This window comes from Natator depressus, chromosome 4 (genome assembly GCF_965152275.1).
Source record: "Natator depressus isolate rNatDep1 chromosome 4, rNatDep2.hap1, whole genome shotgun sequence".
NCBI lineage: Eukaryota > Metazoa > Chordata > Testudines > Cheloniidae > Natator > Natator depressus.
Genome location: NC_134237.1, coordinates 61,983,742 through 62,005,042, shown reverse-complemented (window position 1 = coordinate 62,005,042; position 21,301 = coordinate 61,983,742). Strand labels below are relative to the sequence as shown.

Below are 21,301 nucleotides of genomic sequence, written 5' to 3'. Positions count from 1 at the left end.
CTCTGAAGCCAACAGGGCTGTGGGTCCGGCCCCAGGGACCTGATTGCAACAGTAGGGCCAAAGTCTGTATGTGGAGCTGAACTTCCTCCTAGTTTGGAGCCAGGCTTTTGACTGGGCCCACTATCAAGGCTGCTGCAAGCTGTGAAGTTTGGCTGGAGAGCCGAACCTGCCCAAAGCTGAGCAGTGGTCCGAGCTGGGGATCGAGCCCATCTCTATTTCAAACCCCACAGCCAGGGGTGGCTAATGGGTTGTGTGCCAAAACCAGCGACGCCTGAAGGGTCAGAAAGGCTCCTTGCGCTGTACTGGAGACAAGACGCCCCGACTCAGCCAGAGCGAGCGGTGATGGGCCGTTTCCTGCGATCTGCCGTGACCTGGCACCAAACATCCCGCTGATCAAACCAGGAGCGGCGGGGGCTCGCCCATTCCCTCCCGTCTCTTGGCGGCCTTCACAAGCGCCGGGGGCTCCCTGGAGGCTTGGGGCCGTTGTCTGGCAGGTTAACGTTTGTTTTGCTTGCTCTGACGCCTTCCCCTGTGCCGGGAGCGGGCCGAGCTCAGCCCGAGCCCCGCTGCGCCGCGCTCTGCTCTAGCACCTGTTGGGTCGCCAGCTGGAGGCCAAAGGCGGAGAGCGCGAGCCGGCGGCGGCGGCAGCAGCAGCAGCTCCGCTTCCCCCTCTTCCCGGCTGCCCCGCGCCGCGGCAAGCTCCCCCCACCCCTAGCAGCCCCCGCCTGGGCTGGCCACTCCGGCTTCCTGCGCGCCCCTCCCGGCGACGCGAGGGGTAACCTCCGCCGGGCGGGAGCCCTGGGCCAGGGCGGTTCAGCCGGGCGGCCCCGGGCAGAGGAATTGCGGGGTGCGGGCCAGGAGGAGAAGGGGGATCTGGGCAGAGGAGCGCAGAGGGGGCGGGGGAAGGTGAGACAGCAGGGAAGAGCCGAGGGGCTCTGGGGGAGGAGGGGGACCGCGGGGAGTAGGGGCAGGCTCCTGGGGGAGGGGAGCCGGGCCGGCTTGCTGGGGGCTCCGGGCGGCGGAGCTAGTCTTGACTCTTTCTTTTAACGCGAACCGCTGTCGCGTCAAACTCAAACCAGGTGCCGGGCTCGGGCTGCGTGCAGCCGCTGGCGGGGGAGAGCGGAGCAGCAGCCTGCCCCGGCTGCGTGCGCTGGGACGGGCACTTTGTTCGCGCTCCCACCCCCTCCCCTGAGGCCGGGCCGCCGGGGGGCAGGGCAGAGACACGCGAAGGAGGGGGGAGCGGAGCCCTGCGGAGGGGCTGAGGGACGCTGCCCGGCTGGCAGCGCGGCTGTCTCGCAGAGGGCGAAGAAGGGGTTTCTCAGGGAGCTCGCCTTGCTCTCCGCCCCCTCCCCGCGCCGTTCCTGCTGTTTTGCTTGTGGAGCTGACAGGTGCTGCTCCGAGGCAGCGGCGAGTCCTCTCGTCCCCTCCGCCCTTGGCCCCAGTGTCCGCTGGGCGCCTTCGCCAGCCCCGCGCGGATTGCTGAGCCCTTGCGAAGCTGGTGTGGGTTCAGCTTTTGCTTTGATCCTTTAGCGCCCCCCCCACCCCCCCGCCCCGAGACACGGAGAAAGGCGCTAGGACAAAGTTTTGGATGGGATTATGTGGAAACTACCCTGCACTTCTGCGCTGCCAGAGCAGGCTCAGGGCTGCTTTCTCCCCAGCGGCGCAGCCATCGCCTGGTGGTGGTGAAAGAGACTCGGGACTTGCCGGCGATCTGAACGTGCCTGGTGTGTGTGATAACTTCCCCCGGTCAGCCAAATGCTCCTCTTCGCCTTCCTCCTGCTGACATCTGCCCTGGCCAGCCAGAGACATGGAGCCCAAGCGGAGTCCAATCTGAGCGTCAAGCTGCAGTTCTCCAGCGCCAAGGAGCAAAATGGTAAGGCACGGACAGTGTTCCCAGCCAGGCTGGGGAAGGAGGGGAGGGTGCATTAACTCTGCAACTTCGGTCGCCGGGCTGTCTCGAACCTGTGGCTCTCTCAACAGAGTGTAACTTCACAATGCACAACACACCGTGCAGGCAGTCCTGAGCGAGGTTGTAAATATCTCATTGAAACTCACTGCGGGGGGGGGGGGGGAATCTTACGTCGCCCAAGTGAGCCTTTAAGATCGAAGCCAAAATGAATGAGACTTGGCAGGTCTGTCTTCGCTGTGTGTTTGTTACTCCAGGAAACTTGTCAGCCTCGTTAACTGAAGCAGGGGAGGTAAAAGGGCACCAATTAACTAGCCAGAAGATAGCAAAGAAGGAAGCTCACAGCCTGTTTGGAGACTTTATTTTGTGGGTGGTGGTTTAAAATGTTTCTTTTCTTTCTCTGTTTTTCTAACCACACCTTTGTGCCCTAATCCTTCCTTCTCTGGTAGGGTGTTTTTGTGTCCGTTGATGAATGGGCACTATTTTGTATGTGCTGGAAACCAGCTATTCCTGCATAGGAAATTAGAATTACTTTCAGCTTTCAAGTGTACCTGAAATGTTTAGAAAACTCTCAGATGCAAGTTCCCTTGGGCGGGGATTGCTCAGCGCTGGAGAAAGGCTCCTTTCATACAGCAAGGGCAGCTTCAGGGTGTGTAATTTGCTTAGCCTCTGAACTCCATATGATTTACATTATTCAGATTTTTAAGGGCCTTTTCTCTTGATCTACTATTATGAAGTCATTTTAAACACTACTTTAAAAACAGAAATGTTATGTACCACATGAAACCACACTATTTATGCAGAATGTCTACAATTAGGCTATTAAACACCCTGTTTTCCAGTGATGTATGCCAATATGCAAGGGGGAAAATCTTAGCAGTTTGCCTGTTAGCTAGACTGTTGTTTCTCCTAGACAAACCAACATAAAGGTGCAAACAGAATACTCCCAAAGTTTTAGTAGGTTATAAATGAAATATAACAAAAATGCAAATTTAGAGACTTGCTCAGTTCAGCAAAAACTGTCATCTTGAACTTGACTCTCTTGATATAAGTTTTATATGCTGCATCTTTTAATACAAAACAAATAAAGAACTAAGTGGCCTGTTACAGGCATTATGTGAGTTAATAGAATGTGTGGTGTTACCAAATTTAGCAGAAGAGATTAATATTGCTGCTGTTTGCTAATGTGATGACATATGGCACCTGCAGACTGCCCGGGCTACTGATCAAAGAGCAGCACAGGGATCAGTCTCTAATCAGAGCAACTGCAAAGGGCTAGGGGAAAGTGATCAAAAGAGTCAGAAACCTGACAGGAAAATTAATCAGACTAACCTTTGTCCACAGTACAGGAAAATATCTATGTTGTGTGCGAATAGAAATATCTCCCATCCTCCCAATTCATCTGACTGATGGAGGTTTTAGGAAGCCAGCTAGAGACAAAGTGGATTCAGGGCAAATGTAATGAAAATATGCTTTACTCTTTTATTTGTGTGGTGTATACAAGGAGCATATTGAAGTGTTTGAATTACCATTGTTTTCTCAACGCAGACAAAGTTCACGTGAGAGACATAACAGGTTGTCAGCCTTCCACAAGAGATTTGTTATATGACAGTGCAACAGGGTCTTAAATAGACACTAAGGCCTTATTGCCTAGTTGTACAATAAGAAAGTCTGAAAAGTGAAACTGCTACACAGGAGAGAGGTAGAATTTCTATAAAATAAATATTTATGGATAATATAAATAGTTATATCTGACAGCACAACTTAGGCACTGTTCATACACTGGTAATGCAGCTGCCTGAGGTTAAGCTTCAGGTGGCTAATGATCCAGTTTGTCACTTTGTGAGGTACAGTAACTACATCACAGTCTTGTAACAAATACAAAACCAGAAGAAAGAGAAAAGAGTTCCAAAAATGTTACTCTTAATATATTAAATATAGTTCATATAGTATAGCTATCTGAATAGTTGTTGACCTATGCTTTCATTTCCAGCTCTTAACTGTTGCACTTAGTCTAATATAAAAGTTTAGCTAAAACTAAAACCAATACTTAATTTTTTTGACACACTTTAATTATTTGGGGGATCAGTAACGTTGGTCAGACCAGTTTTAACTTGATTTAATTAGAGTGATTTTTTTTAACTCTATAGCAATCTAAAGAGTGTATAGCTTTTAGCTAGAGGCAGGTTAAAACTCCATGTAGTTGGCTAGGAGATGTTGCTGTTCACATGCCAAAGCTTTATATACAATGTTTTGGTTTGAAGAAAAAAGCGGGGGGGGGGAGAGGAGGGGGTGGCAGCTGGGAGGGAGAAACACTTATCTCTATCATCCTAGAAATACAAAGTTCTGACTCCTAATTGCTAAATTGATATCTAGCCAAACAGTTGTACTACAAAACAAATTAAAATCATACTGACTGCATGCTAGAGTAGCTATTATTGGTTCAAACTGCTCTGGGAGTTAGTTAGTTAACTTATTGCTTGAATAAAGTTAAGCATGTGTATAAGTATTTGCAGGATCAGGTCCTTTTTGTCAAGAGTCCAAACCATTAACTTGAAGATGTAACTGTACAGTGTGACTCAATGTAGTTTTTTTTTTGGGGGGGGGGGGGGGCGGGGAATGTAAGGCGTTCTCTTGTTATATTGCATATTAGGAATTACATTTTAGATACTGGTTTCCTAGTCTGAATTTTTGTACACAATTAAAAGGTAGAAATTCTCATCAGAAATAGTATTTTACTGCCATCTGCCAGGAATTCAACATGATGGGTGCTGTGGGGCCAATATAGTTCTACATGAAACCACTTAAAACTACATACTTGCTTTTGTCAGCCCTTTGGTATAATCAGTTTAAGTTTCTTGAAGGTTTATTTGTAAACTCTGCTTGGCATTAAGGAGTCTTAAAATTATTTAATTCTGGAATATCTTTACTCAGTTGAATTACAAAACTAAAGATTAATAAGTTGTTACATTTGGAGGCTCAAAAGTGAGTGATCATTTGGTAGGCATGAGATTGGAGTATGTGCTATACTTGGTGGAGGCTGCTATTTATATGGATGAATTGTTTCCACATTTCTGTGTAATTTTGACCAAGAGGGTTCTGCTTGAATGGGTTGGCAAGTTTACAAAGCTTTGTAAGTTTCTATCATAGCTCTCTAAAATACATTCATTACCATCTTTGTACCCATACCAAAACAGGGTCCAAGAAAAAAATTCTGAGATTCAATTATTCTTTTGAGAAGTTCCCAATCTCCCTTGCATAAGATTTTATTACATTCATTGCATTTTTTCCCTCCTATTACCCCTCCCCATCTCTCTTTTCCTGTTACTCCTTTCATCCTGCCACTTCTGAACCTCTCCTTTTGTCTTTCATTCCCCCATTCATGGCGCTATAGGTTCAACATTTGATAAGTTGGATGGGTCAAATTCACCACTGGCAGAAGTGAGTGCAACTCATTTACCACAAAGGAGATTTGTTTATTGGTCTCTCAGCAAATTTGGCCGCAATATAGCAGTGACAGGAGAATGTAGGTTCTCTAGCCATATTTTTGGCTGTTGTGGGACAAGATAAGTTTTGTAAAGCAATTCTATTAAACGATAGAAATCAGGGTATATGTACAAGAATATTACATAATACTTCTTTGTGTAAGATGACAGGAAAACCTATTATCAGATGCCATGTATAACAAAATAGTTTATCTGTAATCTGCATTTAAAAAATAAACTACTATAGAACTTCAGGAGACCAAAGGCTTGAGATGAATCAACACACAACCAAAATCAACTGGTTAGAAATATTAATTCACATGGAATCAAGTTCTGAGCATGAATAACAGCAATCACAGGTAGTGCACCAGTGTATCTGTTGATTTTCTACAAGTTATTGTCTCATCAACGGAGCCTCTGCTTATGATTTAGTGATCTAGTTCCTGTAACAATTTGTTAAATGATGGTAAAAAGTGTAGTTCATAAAGAATTCCGGAATGGAGAGTGACACCACTTTTAGTAAAGCTGTCTGAATTATTTGCAACAAATCTGAAGTCCACTGGAGGTTGACACACCCAGAAACCTCCAGGTTGTGGCCTGCAAAAAGCTCCATGAACATGGGTGGAGTTTCAATGTACAGCTGAAGAGCCAGTGTTCATTGAATCTCCTTCCCATGGCTGGCCTCCCACATTTCCCCACAATAACTCAAACCAAACCATTGGTTGCCCACTTCTTACACCACATATCTTCAAAGAGAGATTGAGGCTGTGTAGGGGAAGGTAATTGACTGTAGTATGGTCAGGGGCTGGTGCTGGATTTTCCTTGGAGGACTGAGTTCACTTAACTCAATCCTCTAAGTAGTCCTGTAGAAGCCTGTGCATTTCATACATCCCCAGTCCAAATTCTGCAAGACTCAGAAAGTCATGATTTCAAGAATAAACTGAATTTAAATGGAATATTTAGAGAAAGAAACTACTCACAATAAAACAATGCATTTCAAAACAGCCAGATCTAAATGTTCTGCTATCAACTATAACTGGTCTGACAAATACGAAGAAAATCTGCTGACTAATGCTGGGTGGTGCAGGTTTTTTTCATTGGCAAATAGATGTCACATGTTCAGAATTATATTTATCTAAAAGGAAAAGTAGACAGTTTAATCTGAAGTTTAATCTGTTTCTGTTTAGTTCAAAATGAGGGTTTGGTGTGAAACTTTTAAAACCCTTTTATGGAAAGAGTTAAGGGTTGTACAACACCCTTTTTAAAGTTTTAAACAAGGGATTATGTGGCAAATTGGAAAAGTTTTAACAAATCTTCAAACACGTAATCAGTTTAGTAAATAACTGCAAGAACATTTTAAGACTCATCATTGGCTTTGTAGTTTACTGTTAACATTAATACCACTACTATTTATAGTACTACTTGTAACCTTTCTTTATTTCAGCTTCTCCTCTCTGTTACATAAAGTTTGTTTTAGTAGTGTGGAAAGTTCCCTACGTGTTTCCATTTCTGTGCACTCCTGCCTTTTGTCTACATTTGTTACATATCTAGACTTGAATATTGAATGCAGTTTGCTTAAAATCTGATTTCTTGCAGTTATTGTTTTCTAATAGATTTACAGAACTTGAACCACAAATTAGTATTTAAACTGTGTTGGTTTACCTCATGCAGTACTTTCATATCATAGAGAGAAACAGAATGTATACCTTGAGCCCATGAGAGCCATTCTAGTGGAGGTCTCATGTTGAACTCTGTAGATAAAGTCATCTACATGGTTAGGATTTAATCCTAACCTTTTGGTTCTAATTATTATTCCAGCCGACATGTAGTAGCAAAGTTGTGCTTTGCTGCCTGCAGCAGTGGTATTGCTTTATAGCAACGTTTTTCATGTAGTCATTAGACCTGTCTGGCAATTCCTAACTGTTGCAGTCTGCTCTCCTTTTCACAAGATTAGCTTATTTGAGTGGAATTTAGGCTGTGGCTCCACCTCTTTATGGCTTTTTGTATGTAAAAAAGAGCTATTTTCACCTCGGTCACAAAATGGATGTCATGCAAAATGAACCTCATGGTGGGTGAGCACTCTGGAGGATGTCCCAGTAGACAAGTAACTTTCAGCAGAGTACATAGCTTTGTAAAGGAATTGTACTGCAGAACAATAACAGAAGTAACATTCCCATATGTGAACATTTAATAAGCACTTAAATAAATTTATATGTACCTGATTGCTTTGGAGCCAGTAAATGATTTGCACACTGTGGTTTACTCAGACCTGTTACTCCTTGTTCGGAAGACTTGTGCAGCTTTTATTTGAATCTGAAATATTTGGGAACACCATGTAGATGCAACCTCGTAATGTTTTATCAGCACAAAGCTGCAGTATAATTTTCACATTCTTGAGAGACTTGTGGGATACTGTTTTCAGGGTCCAGAAGATTTATGCATTCTTGGTCCACATTTGTGTCAGCTGCAGTATGCACCTGCCTTTTGATCCCTTTGCAGAGAGAGCATATTGCCAATATTACACTGGAGTTATATACAGTTAATCTCATGCTCCCACAACATGCTATCTGGATTCAAGTCCTATTGTATTAATGGGTCCCCTGATGTAACTACAAATAACCGATAAATAATGTTATAAAAACAGCTAATCTCTGTACATTGGTGGGATGGTTGAGTCGAAACAAAACATAAACTGGAGAAAATCTTTATGAACAGAAAGCAAGCAAGGTAATATAAGCAAAAGGAAATATCAGTTAAAAACTTCCTCAGTCTCTGAGTCAACCCAGTCCTTAGAATTAGGTTAGTGAGCGCTGACTTGCCCAGAGGTTCTCCTCCTGGGCTGGTGGGTTAATACTCCACTCTATTGCAAATGTGTCAAATGAATGCTAAGTGGTGTAAAATATTGTCATTCTGATTTGGCATTTTACATTCCCCTTGCACAGGTGTAAACAACTGTGCAAGGCAGTGGAGTATCGGGCCTTCTGTCTCTGAGGGCTTGTCTTCTGTGCAGAGTTTACTCAGGGTTGTAGCTCAACTGTTGCCCTGTGGGTTTTTTAACCTATACCCTGTGGGTATAAGTTGCACTTGAGATAGTAGAAACTCATTAGCTGCTAATACAATCCATCTGTACAGCTTGAGTGTTATTTGCCAGTGTGGCTGCTCTTACTTGAACTAGGCTAACTGCAGCGGAGTTAACTCTGCAGTGAATATATAGTCTTAGTTCATCCTTTTTATAGCCTTTCCACTTATTCGTGGGAGGGTAAAAGAATCTGAGTGAACCTCTCATTTACTGGGGACCGCATAGTATCCCTGCACCTTGTCACATTTCAACTCTGATAGAAATAAGGTAGTGTTCAAAAGTTATTTTTCATACAGTCAAATTCTCTCATTGTACTAATAGTGGAAGAGATGCAAAGAAGGAGTCCTTAAAACGTTATCTTTTTTCTATGGCAATTTGGCTCTTATTAATTAATTTTCATGAATGAAGTGTAAACATTTACTGAAAATATGAGCAAGGTGAGAAGATAAATAAAATAAATAAAAGCAAGGTGAGAAGATCTTTCAAGTCTTATCCTGTTTCCTCTGCAAAAAACCCCAGATACTTCCACCCTTGAAATTCTTCCTGGATTTTTCTTAATATGTTTTTATTTTTGAACCTATCACCAGAGTAGAACTAGAGAGGGCAATCAGTTAAAACGTGGAAAGGCACCAAGTCTGGATAACATTCCCATGGAGGTTTTTAAGGTGGACTCAAAGAATACAGTAGACAGTTTGACAGACCTCTTACAAAACATAATGGAAGAAGGAAAAAAAAAACAAATGAGTGGGGAAAGGGTTATATAATGAAGCTGCCAAAGAAAGAAGACTTCAGTCAGTGTAAAACATGAGGGGCATTCAATTGCTGTCTCTCCCAAGTAAGATATTTACACAGATTTTTTCTAGATAGAATAAAGGTGATGATGAGAACTGGCAGGGGTCAGACAGGTGAAATCATGTATAGATCAAGTAGTAATGATAATCCTGTCATCATAGGACTGTTGATCAAACAAATCTCATAGAATCTCAGGGTTGGAAGGGACCTCTGGAGGTCATCTGGTCCAACCCCCTGCTCAAAGCAGGACTAATCCCCAATTTTAGCCCCAGATCCCTACAGGGCCCCCTCAAGGATTGAACTCACAACCCTGGGTTTAGCAGGCCAATGTTCAAGCCACTGAGCTGTTCCTCTCCCTGGAAGTCACTGTTTTATATGAATTTTATAGATTTCCAAAAAAGTCTTTGATACAGTGGAAAGGACAGTTTTACAGAAGTTGCTACACCACTATGGAATCCCTCAGAAATTTGTGAACAGCATTCAGAGCTTCCATGAAAATATGAAATGGGAAGTTATACATAATGGCGAGCTGACTAAGCCATTCAAGGTTACTGCAGGTGTCAGACAAAGATGTCTGATGTCACCCATGATCTTATTGGTTGTGGATTGGGTAATGAGAGAAATTATAGAATAGCCAAGAGGCATACAATGGACTTTCACAGAGAAGTTAGAGGACCTTGACTTTGCAGATGACATCAGCTTGCTATCCAATACCCACAGAGATATGATCTCCAGGCCTACGTACCATTAAAGAAAACTAAAAGCATGAGAATCAACACACAACAAAAAACACCAAGACCGCTTTCTGGGACTGATATAGAAGAGGTCCGATATTTCATATATCTTGTCAGCTTTGTAAATACAACAGGTGGTACAGGTGAAGACATTAAAGCCAGAATAGCAAAAGCTAAACAGACTTTTGTAACCTTAAAGCCAATCTGGATAAATAGAAATCTTGCCCTCCAAGATGAACTTGAAATATTTAACACCATTGTAAAGTTGGTCTTCCTGTACGGTGACTTGGAGACTTATTAAGATTTTACTGTCTAAACTCCAAGTTTTCATAAACAGCTGTCTTTGACAAATCCTCAATAACAGATGGCCAGAAAAATTCACCAATGAAGAGCTCTGGTGGAGGATGAAACAGAAACCAACAGGAGAGGAAATTATGGAATAAAAATGGAGATGGCTAGGACACACATGGAGGAAAGTAACATAATAAGACAGGCATTGGACTGGAACGCCAAGGGCAAGAGGTGATGAAGTAGACCAAGGAGAATATGGAGATGTACAATAGAAGCAGAATTGTAAGCTATCAGAATGACTTGGTAAGAAGCTAAGACTGCAGCAGAAGACAGGCAAAGTTGGAAGGCACTAATGTTCCTCATGGACTAGTGAGGCATAAGAGAGAAGAGATGATTACTTGTTTTAAAGTAGTGCTTAGGGTGCCAGAAGGCATAGGCCTTCATTATGCTAGGTGTTGAACAGTGAGAGATTTTCCCTGTCCCAAAGAGCTTACAATCTAAATAGACAAGACAGATGGGGAAATGGCAGAAAATTTATTTCCTTGCAGTCACACAGCAGGTTAGTGGCATAGCTGGGAATATAGCCTAGTCTCCTGACTCATAGTTCAGTGCTGTGTCTGCTAGATCATATTTCTCCCAGTGTAGCTATCGTTATGCATTCCTTATTATCAGTTTCAAAATGGTAAAAAGGAGAGTGAGGGTTAGGATTGCCAGGTGTCCAGTTTTTGAATGGACAAAGAGGGACACGTGGTTGAAAAGAGACCCTGGCAGCTCCAGTCAGCACCCCTGATCGGGCAGTTAAAAGTCTGGTCGGTGGCGCAGCAAGGCTAAGGCAGGCTCCCTGCCTGTCGTGGCTCCACATGGCTTCTGGAAGTAGCGGCATGTCCCCCCTCTGGCTCCTAGATGTAGGGGCAGCCAGGGGACTCCGCATGCTGCCCCCGCCCCAAATGCCGGTTCTGTAGCTCCCATTGGCTGGGAGCCATGGCCAGTGGGAGAAGCGGGGGCAGCGCCTGCAGATGGGGCAGTGCACGCAGCCGCGTGGTTGCGCCTCTGTGTAGGAGCCAGAAGGGGGACATGCCGCTGTTTCTGGGAGCTGCCTGAGGTAAGCACTGCCTGTAGCCTGCATCCCTCACTGCCTTCTGAACCCAACCCCCTGCCCTAGCCCGGAGCCCCTTCCTACACTCCAAACCCCTCAGTCCCAGCCCGGAGCCCCCTCCTGCACCCTAAATCCTTCATCTCTGGCCCCACACCAGAGCCTGCATTCCCAGCCAGAGCCCTCACCTTCCCCCCCCCCCCAACACCCCAACCCCCTGCCCCAGCCCAGAGCCCCTCCTGCACCCTGAACCCTTAATTTCTGGCCCCACCCTGGAACCTGCACCCCCAGCCCAGCCCCTGTACCCCCTCCCACACCCCAACCCCCTGCCTCAGCCTGGAGCCCCCTCCAATATTTCAAACCCCGCAGCTCCACCCCCAGCCCCCTCCTGCACCCCACACCCCTCACCCTGTCCCCCCCCAGAGCCCACACCTCCAGCCAGAGCCCTCATCCCTTCTCACATCCCAACCTACTGCCTCAGCCCGGAGCCCCCTCCCCCACCCTGGAGCCTGCACCCCAGGCCTGAGCCCTCACCCCCTCCTGCACCCCAACCCCCTGAGCCAGCCTGGTGAAAATGAGTGAGTGAGTGAATGAGGGTGGGGAGAGCAAGCAACAGAGGGAGGGGGGATGGAGTGAGCGGGGGCGGGGCCTCGGAGAAGGGGTCAGGTTCGGGGCTTTGGAGGAGGGGCAGAGGACGGCACAAGGGTGTTTGGTTTTATGCGAGTAGAAAGTTGGCAACCCTAGTGTGGGTGGGCATCAAAACCTTTATCAAAATTCTGGAATCATCTGTAAGGATTGACAAGACAGTGTTAAACTCCATTATCATCGCCCTTACATTGTATTTTTGAAACATTGTTATCAAGAGCCAGTATGCGAAGACCGGCTTAAATTAATTGAAATCAGTATGATACTGTAAAATAACAAACTTATTTGAAAAAAAGATCCATAGCTGCTTATGTTCATCAAAAACTGTGTTAACATTATTTTACTTTGGTTCTTACCACATAGTCTTGATATGAATTGATAATAAATGACGTAAAAAGGAAGAGAGGCAGGAGGTTAGGTGGTGCATTTAGTTAATGCATTAGCTGTGTAATCTGATAACTCTGCTTCAAAACAGCTTTAGGATAGAAAAGATATACGAGTGATGTCCTTAATGTAGTTCCCAATATTTCACATCTTCAAACTGTTATTCAGTTTGGTACATATCAGTAAAGTTGTATGTTTCTACTGAGGAAAAGAAAGCCCAGATGTAAAATACTAGGGAGTGTTTTTTGTGAGGGGTGAATTGCACTAACAGAGGTTTTTTGGAGAAGTTTGCATTACATCTGCTTGGATCGATCCAGTGCTGCTGTTCTCTGCTGCTGCTTTTCAAAACAAAGGCAGTAGGAAAAGTGGGTTTGCTAATAGAGGTGCAGATTCATGAAGTAACAGGTAATACTACTGCAGCCGGAAAAATACTCTTGTCACCTTAATAGTCTTTAACAAGAAGTTCAGTTAGTATTCAGTTGTCCAGCTATGCGATTTATAATGTTTCCAAAATAAAATAACTGATTAGAGTTGAATTTCTGATTCCCCCCCCCCCCATCCCCCGCACTGAGTAATTTACATTTTTCTCAAGGTACTGAGAGATGCAAGTCTTACCGGAGGTGTCTCTCTTTGTTACTTGAATGGAAAGCGGCCCTCATTTTATGCAACAGCCAAGCATTTAGAAAGACAAAAGGCACAGGAAATTCTCTTGGGGTGTGTGTTAATGTATTGTGTTTCCAATCTACAAACATTGGTCTGAATATTTCACCGGTAGTGGTGAATGATAGGAGGCCACTTCCATTTGAGGAGGGCCTGCTTAACTTGCTTGTGATTCTGGGGCTCATTCAAACACTCTAAAACAAAATAAAGGGAATGGATGTAATAACTTCTTTATGGAAGAAGTCAATCTATGACAAGTTCTTAAGCAACATTTTTCTTTCTTTGCCTGTGTGTACATTTCAGTGATTATTGATGGAAATATTTTTTTCATCAGTGTGTGTATGGAGAAATCAACAATTACCAATAAAATTCTAATAATTCCAAGTCTATTTATATTTCAACTCTGAGGAGTTTCACACTTTCTTTTTAAAAGCAGCTAGTCAAAGATATTTTTCCTTCTCCCTGTGGCCCATAAATGGTCCCCTGAAAGGGCACTAACCTGAAACTGAGAAATATGTAATTCTGGGTCAGTGACAAATATCAAGACCAATATTCTGTGGGCCATATGGGTTAAAAATAGGGGTTTTTTTTTATACCAAGAAACTCTGCAGCTCTTGCCTTATGAAGAAGATATTTGCCTGTCTCTTGGCTAATGACAGCAAATGAAAAGTGCCTGGGTTTAACTGAAATTATCAATATTGCCTTCAAAGAAGATAACCTGCCAACATGCCATGGTTCACCTTGTTCATCAACATATAATGCTGACAAGTGCTCCAGATTCTGCTGGTCCTGTTTCCAACCTTCACTTCCTTGACAAATTAATCAAGATGATGAGTATCGAAAATCTGAGAGTATACAAACACCCTGAGCCCTCCACAATTGAGTTTCAGATTGGAATGTGGCTATTCAATCTCACTGCAATTTTCAATACAGTTGATTACAAAATGTTGCTGACTAGATTACAAGAGCTAGCTGTAATGGCTTCAATCATTCCTCTCAAACAGGGCTTGGAGTAGTGATGGGCAATTTCCACATCCCCAAGAGTCCTCACATATAGAATCATAGAATATCAGGGTTGGAAGGGACCTCAGGAGGTTATCTAGTCCAACCCCCGCTCAAAGCAGGACCAATCCCCAATTTTTGCTCCAGATCCCTAAATGGCCCCCTCAAGGATTAAACTCACAACCCTGGGTTTAGCAGGCTAATGCTCAAATCACTGAGCTATCCCTCCCCCACAGAGTGACCCACCGATTAATACTGTCCATTTTCCTTTTCAATATTTATATTAGACCTCTTGTGAGGTGCCACAGGCTTCATTGTCATCATAACGGTGGTAACTAACTATTTGATGCCACAGTGCCTGCAAGAGAAAAGGACAATGATGAAAAACAAGTAGTTTAAACTGAGCCCTGAAAGGATTGTCCTACATGATGGTAGGAAGAAGAAAATACTTTTGAAGAGATAGACAAGGCATTGACTGACATCTCAAGTGAGGAAATTGACACTGTGGTTGCCATAGTAGTGAGTCTTGGGGTCTTATTGGCCTCTAACTCATCCTGGGTGTTTAGAGAATAGTAATGATAAGAAATCTATTTTATTAACTTTATAAACCACCAAGTAGGCAGTTATTTAAAATAAGAATAATCCAGAGTCTTTTCAATCAAGTTGTCTCTGTCAGTAGACAAACAAGCATATTTTAGAGTCATAGAGTTTAAGGCTAGAAGGGACCACTAGATCATCTAGACTGATGTCCTGTATACCACAGGCCATCAACACCACCCAACAACTGAAATGAAACCAAAGTATTATAACCTGCATGAGACAAGGATATTTTGTGCCACAGGTTGAGAATGGGAGGGACCGAAGTACACCAGTGCTTGGGGCCCCTGCAATTCCTTGGAAATGACTGAGAGATATTTCCAGATAATCCTGTCAAGTGCCCTGTACCCACATGGAGCACAGGAAGGCAAAAAAGCCCCAAGGTCACTAGCAATGTGACCTGGGGGAAAATTCTCCCCTGACCCCCAGATATGGGGATCAGTTTGACCTTGAGTATGTGAGCAAAAGCCAGCCAGTCTAACACATGAAAGAGAGAATGCTAGGTGCCACCTCAGAGTCCTGATCCACTCTGTCCAGTGTCTCATTGCCAGTCATGGCTATCTCTGATACTTTGGGGTGGGGTCAAACAAACAGAAAACCCCACAACACATTGGGGGAAGGAGAAATCCCTTCTTCACCCCTGCAAGTGGCCAGCTGAAACTATGAAGCATGAGCTTTTAGGGACATATGACATAAAGTGGAAATGAGCTGCAGGGCTTCTGAGCCCTTCCCTCTACCATCACAAGCAACTCCGTCATATAATCACACTCCCAGATTTGTCCATCTCTCTCTTAAAACTATTTTAGTTATTTGCTCCCACAACTCCTATTGAGAGACACACCCAGAAACACACCCCTCTGAAGGGTAGAAACCTTCTAAATTTCTATCCTGACTTTGTTCCTGGCTAGTTTATATCCATTTGTTCCTGTGCCATCCTTATCCTTTAGCTCTTCATCCTCACTGTTATTTACCTCCTAATGTATTTATTGAGAGCATTCATATCTCCTCTCCACCTTTTTTTTTGCTAGACTAAAGAAGCCAAGCTTTTCCAATCTCCTCTCATAAAATCATCCTAGCAGCTCTTCTCTGCACTTGTACCAGTTTAAATTAATCTTTCTTGAACATGATTTCTTAAAATCAATCTTTTTTGAATTGTACGCAGTATTCAAAATGAGGTCGTACCAGCGTCACGTACAGTGTCATTTAATACTTTTCAATCTCTACTGGAAATTTCTTGACTGATACATCCTAGGATCGCATTTTCTTTTTTTGCAGCCATCTCCCATCGGTGTCGCATAGTCATTCTGTGATCAAGCCACCCACCCAGGTCTCTCTCCTCCTTTTTTGCTTCCAACTGATGAGCCCACAGCTTGTAGGAGAAATTCTTATTATTAGACCCTAAATGGTTGTCCTTGCACTCATTTCTATTAGCCATACTGCCTTCATGCACAGGTTCCATATTATCATAGTTATTGAAAAATGAGGCAAAATATTCATTTAGTTGTGGGCCCATACCTAGATTATCTTTCATCTCCTTCCCATCCACACTATGTAGCAACCTAACCTCATCCTTCTTTATTCTCTTTTTATTTATAGAACTAAATAACCTCTTGGTATTTATTTTAATTTCCTTGGCAAGAGCTAATTCAGTTTGACTTTCAACAATTCTCATGTTATTCCTACAACATGGAAGTTAGAAAATGTATCTTTCTTTACTGATCAACCCTCCCCACCCCCCAAATTCCTTATAGGTTCTCTGCTTACTCCAATAATCTTTTTGAGGTAGTTACTCATCCAGCTGGATCTGGAGCCTTTCCCTACAAGTTTTTTCCCTTGCTTGGGGGATGCAGATTTCAGATGATTTTTTTGTATCGTTGATATGAAGACATTTCAAGCCTTCTCCACATTGAAGTCCTTAAATTACACTCTTACTTCATCAATGACAATTTTATATAACTTAGAATTCTTTGAATTGTCTCATTAATCAAGATATATCACAAGCATACTTGTGTACTTAGACAGTATAATGACAGTAGCTAATGAAACAGTTATGATATTTTTTGGTACACTAAGGTTGTTGCCACTCAACTGTGTCAAAAGCCTTTTTTTCTAATGCAGGGAGAAGGCTGTGAAAAGAGACCTCCATAAAACTAACATTATGAATATCTATTTCAGAATCTTTGAAGCAGCGTGCTGCCCTTGTATAAAGCTAATTTAGCTATTATGTATCAGATTGCACATACATTTATAATAATGTTTGTGGTCCTAGTCTTTCTGGTTTACATTTTTCCAATAGAGAGATGATTTTACTTCCTTATGAACAACAGTAAACAACATAGTTTTTGTTGTTTCTGGCAGGAGGTCTTTGACACATTATTTACAATTACTTAAATTTGTGGTTACCGTCCATTTTTGTGTGGTATATTCTAAGTATTTTCCTTCTGTCTATGTGTGTTTTGAATGTTCATTTGCTGTAATTGTTTTAGAATTAGATCTAGTTACTGAGATAATATTCAATAATATTTGAATATACTTGAATGGTTTTTGTTTTTTTCCCTTTTGTTTTGCTTTCAGAATCTTTGTGTTTTATCTTAATCCTTACTATTTATATAAGTGTCTGTTTATACGTAGTTTCTTAAAACTAACAAAATTCATTGATTTAGAATGATCTAGACAGAAAAATACTGAATATTTGATAGTTACTATTAGTGAATATTGGGGATAGGTAGAGGGGGAAGCGCTTTAGTATCCTTCTAAGCTACCTCTAATAAAGTCTAAAGATATCCTAAAACATACAGTGATATAAGTAAAATATGGAAAATATGCAATTTTAGTATATCATAATAATGGTATTCTATGTCTATACAATGGTCAACATTTGCAAGTACATTCCAAACTATTATCGCTGGTCTATCCTATTCAAATTCTAGGTGATAACTGTTGGAAAATACTGTTGGTTTTTTTAATGGCAGTTGGGGTGTGTGTGTATGGGTGTGTGTAATTTATTTTTCATATAGAATATAATGTGTTTATTTCTGTTCTACTTCTTATACATAGACTAATGCACTTTCCCTGATGTTCTTATATTAAAATTTAGTGTTAATTTATTTTTTCATTGAAAGGAAAGGATAGTGTACCATTTGGGATTCAGTCCTATTCCTGTATGCTAGATCACATCTCCCAACTGTCTTAGAAAACTGATTATGGATACTTATTAGTTAATTTTCTAGGATACTCAGGGATATACCTTGGTACGTATAAAAATTGAGTGTGTCTTTAGTATAAACAGTCAATCATGCCTGGAATGATTAGGAACACACTGATTTTTTTTGTCGTCTCTTACACCTCTGGAAAATACCTGTGGAATATGTTGAAAATAGATGGATTTGTAAACAAATCAGAACATCTTCCATATTTGTATGGCACCTAGAACAATCCCTGATCCTCATGGGGGACTTAGGGCACTACCACGATCCAAATAACACTGCACTTCAGAGAAGACATTATCTGTTGTATGCTATGTGTAGCCAATATTGCTAATAATACTAGTTACTTTTCACCTGCAGTAGCCAGCATATTAATTGCTTGGGAAAACTCAAATTCTGTAATAAATATATTTCTTAAAAGTACATTTATCTATTTTTCCCCAGTAATTTATGCTAGGCATTCTCTTGCCTTTACTATAGCCAGTGGGAGTTTCCCTATTGATTTTACATGACAGCAACATCAGATTCACTACTGAGTATACTGTATGTCTGTGTACCAGTATGTAGCTTTTTTAAAAAAAGTAAAGAATGAAATTTGTCATAGACAACATACCAGTAAAGCCATAGTAGCTCTAGTCCATAGCCACACATTACAAACCTAAATATCTATGTATTGCAATTTTTATGTGAGTTTGCAAGGTACAATGATCAATTTGAATCACATGGAAGAGAGAGTTGTTTACTATGGGAAGTGTAAACACTTATGGCCATGAATGACTTTAATCATCATGTGAGGAGTCCCACTGAAGTTAATGAAGTAAATGGAATAACTCACTTTTGAAAATTATTCATATGTACTTTTGCCATATGAGGGCCTTTCTCGTGAATTCAAAACAAGGGATAAGGAAACAACCAACAGATTTCTTTTCCGGACTTCTGATTACATCAGTGAAGCATGGAGTTAAATAAGTTCAGCAGTTATTTACTTCCATAGTATTTAGTGTGCTTTCTTACATCTGTGTATCTAGTCTATAAAATCCCTGGTTAGATATTAATTATCTCTCTATCTCTTACCTGAAAAAAGAATATATAATGGAACTTACTGAATCAAATGTGTGAAAGTCTAATTATATTTATCTATAGAAAATGCAATGTAATGTAAAAGTATGACTAACTTCTGTCCTCCAAATGAGCTGCATTTTTAATTATATTAATATTCTTTTCCATTTGAGGCTGTACTTTCATCATTCATGGTAGGCAAATAAAGTGGAGGTTAACAGGTCGGACAGCATTTGGGGGTGACTGGTTCTGAGGCTTTTCCATTCCACCTGTGGATATAGCTCCTTGCAGCTAAAAGGTATACAGAGTATTGCTGAACTGGCAGAGAAAACTATTCTTTAATATAGGAGTTGAAAATACCTTAATAACAGACAACAGTCGTGGTCACTCTAATGTAAGATGATCTTTTAGGCTGTTCATTGAGATCCTTGACTTCTTATCTTTTTTACTGTGGGGTAGTCTTTTTCTGTTTTCATTTTAAAAACCATTTTGATTTATGTTGGTGGAAAAAAAACATTCTCGTCCCTGCAAGGTGGCTGAGTGAAACTGGATGCGTTATGAGATAGAGAAAATGGTATGTGTTGAAAGTGAGATCAAATGTGAAGAGGAGGTCAGGGTGTTGAAAGCCATCTGCAAGAGAAAAGGATTTTAGTGTTATCAGTAAACCACGCTAAGGTGATGGCCTTTTTACATAAATACTCTACCTCCCTTGAGGGGATGGAATAAAAAGGGGTCTTAAACTTGAAACCTTTACCCTAATTCTACTTTGCTAGTAATGTTAATTACCAAAATGATGATGACTTTTATCTTTTAAGTTTTTATGCTTCAACTTCCGCTTTAATCTTCCATCTCTGTCACACAGAGATTTGTCCTGGTTTTTCAAGTCTTGGAGGGGAACTGGAAGTCGGTGTGCATTCTCCCTTTCAAACCTTGAACTTCCAACTCCTCACAGAATTTGAAATCTTTCACTAACATTCAGCAATGAAGCATGCTGTGTACAAGGTAGAAGGGCTGCAGTCTAGTAGTAATCTTGCAGAATATTGCCTTGTATTATTCTCCATTGTGCTTATTTTAACTTCCAGTCCTCATCAAATGAGGTGTCCGTGAAGTACCTTCTGGTTAGGTACCTCACTTCTGTCACAGACATGATTCCTGGTTTAGCTGGTGTGCAACCTCCTAATCCCTTACTAATAATTTCCTGAAATTGGTTAGTTACAAAGAAACATTGCAACACAGGCCATTGGTGTTTTATTACTCCCTAATGACCCACTTGAATGTAGTTAAACTTCTGAGGAAAAGAAACAAGTGAATGCTAGCTCCTTTTCCCTGTCAATTTTGCATGTTAATCAAAGAGTTCCTATCCTGAGGGTAAGAGGGAAATGAATACTTTCAGTTATTGCCATTATTCAAATTAAATGACTTTTTCTTCTGTGCGGTGTAAGTATTTGACAATCAACAACAAAATACTACTGCCATGCTCTGAAATCTTTTTCAGTATGGGGTCTTGAATGCGAGCAGGCCTTCCTTCTGTTTCTCTCTTTTCTCTTCCTGTGCACCAAAGACAAAATTTCAGAAGTAGCCTCTGATTTTTGAAGGCCTCATTTTGAGGGTGCATAACTTGAGATGCTGCGGGCCTGATTTTTAGAAAGTGCTGTGCACCCACTGGTTTGCATGGGAGCTAGTGGTGCGCATTACCTCTGAAAATCAGGCTCAGGGTGTTTAAAATTGAAAAACGGTGGCATCCAAAATCTGATGCCTCTTTTTGCAAAATGTTGGCAATAAGCCTTTCCTGACCCTCTTGAGTGCTGCTCAACTATAGGGGCAAGAGTGTGATCCAATTTGCTTCTTACTGCAGTACTAGAAAAATGAAGCTATCACCCCACAAGAACTTCCTAGCATCCAGAAACCTGATAAATGAATTCTAAGAGTGATGTTTCTTTTTTAACTGACTGGCAGTGTCCTTGGCTGGGCCTTGTTATCTATGATAATTGCTTGTGTGGCCATTTGAAACTTGATTCTAATAAAGCAAGAAATAAAAACAAAACAAAAAAGCCCAAGCAACCACATGACTGCACCTTGATTCCAAAATAGAATCATTGTAACCATTTGTATCTGGCACTTTTGAAGAGAAAGTAATTTCATAAGGCCTAAAGTTTCTTCTGAGAGACTGCTGCCAAGATTTATCACTTGTCTCTTTTTTACCCTTAATTTAATTTTTTTTAGACGCTAATGAACTCTAAATCCTATTTCTAAGCAATAAATATAAATATATAGAGACATATATTTCTGTGTTTTGAACACTTGTGAAAACAGCTGGATTGTACCATTAAGTCACACTTCAAGAGCTCTGTTTACAGAGAGGATTGTG

The 21,301-nt window shown here is 41.8% G+C and overlaps 1 protein-coding gene across 1 annotated transcript in view; it reads left to right on the top strand.

Moving 5' to 3' along the window:
* The first annotated feature begins 972 nt into the window (after positions 1-972).
* The window catches only part of PDGFC (platelet derived growth factor C), a 249,209-nt gene continuing 228,880 nt past the window's right edge, over positions 973-21,301 (top strand). Inside the window, exon 1 of the mRNA XM_074951051.1 lies at positions 973-1,873. Coding sequence (XP_074807152.1) covers positions 1,756-1,873 — 118 coding nt within the window. The 5' untranslated portion in view covers positions 973-1,755. The remainder of the gene's footprint in view (positions 1,874-21,301) is intronic.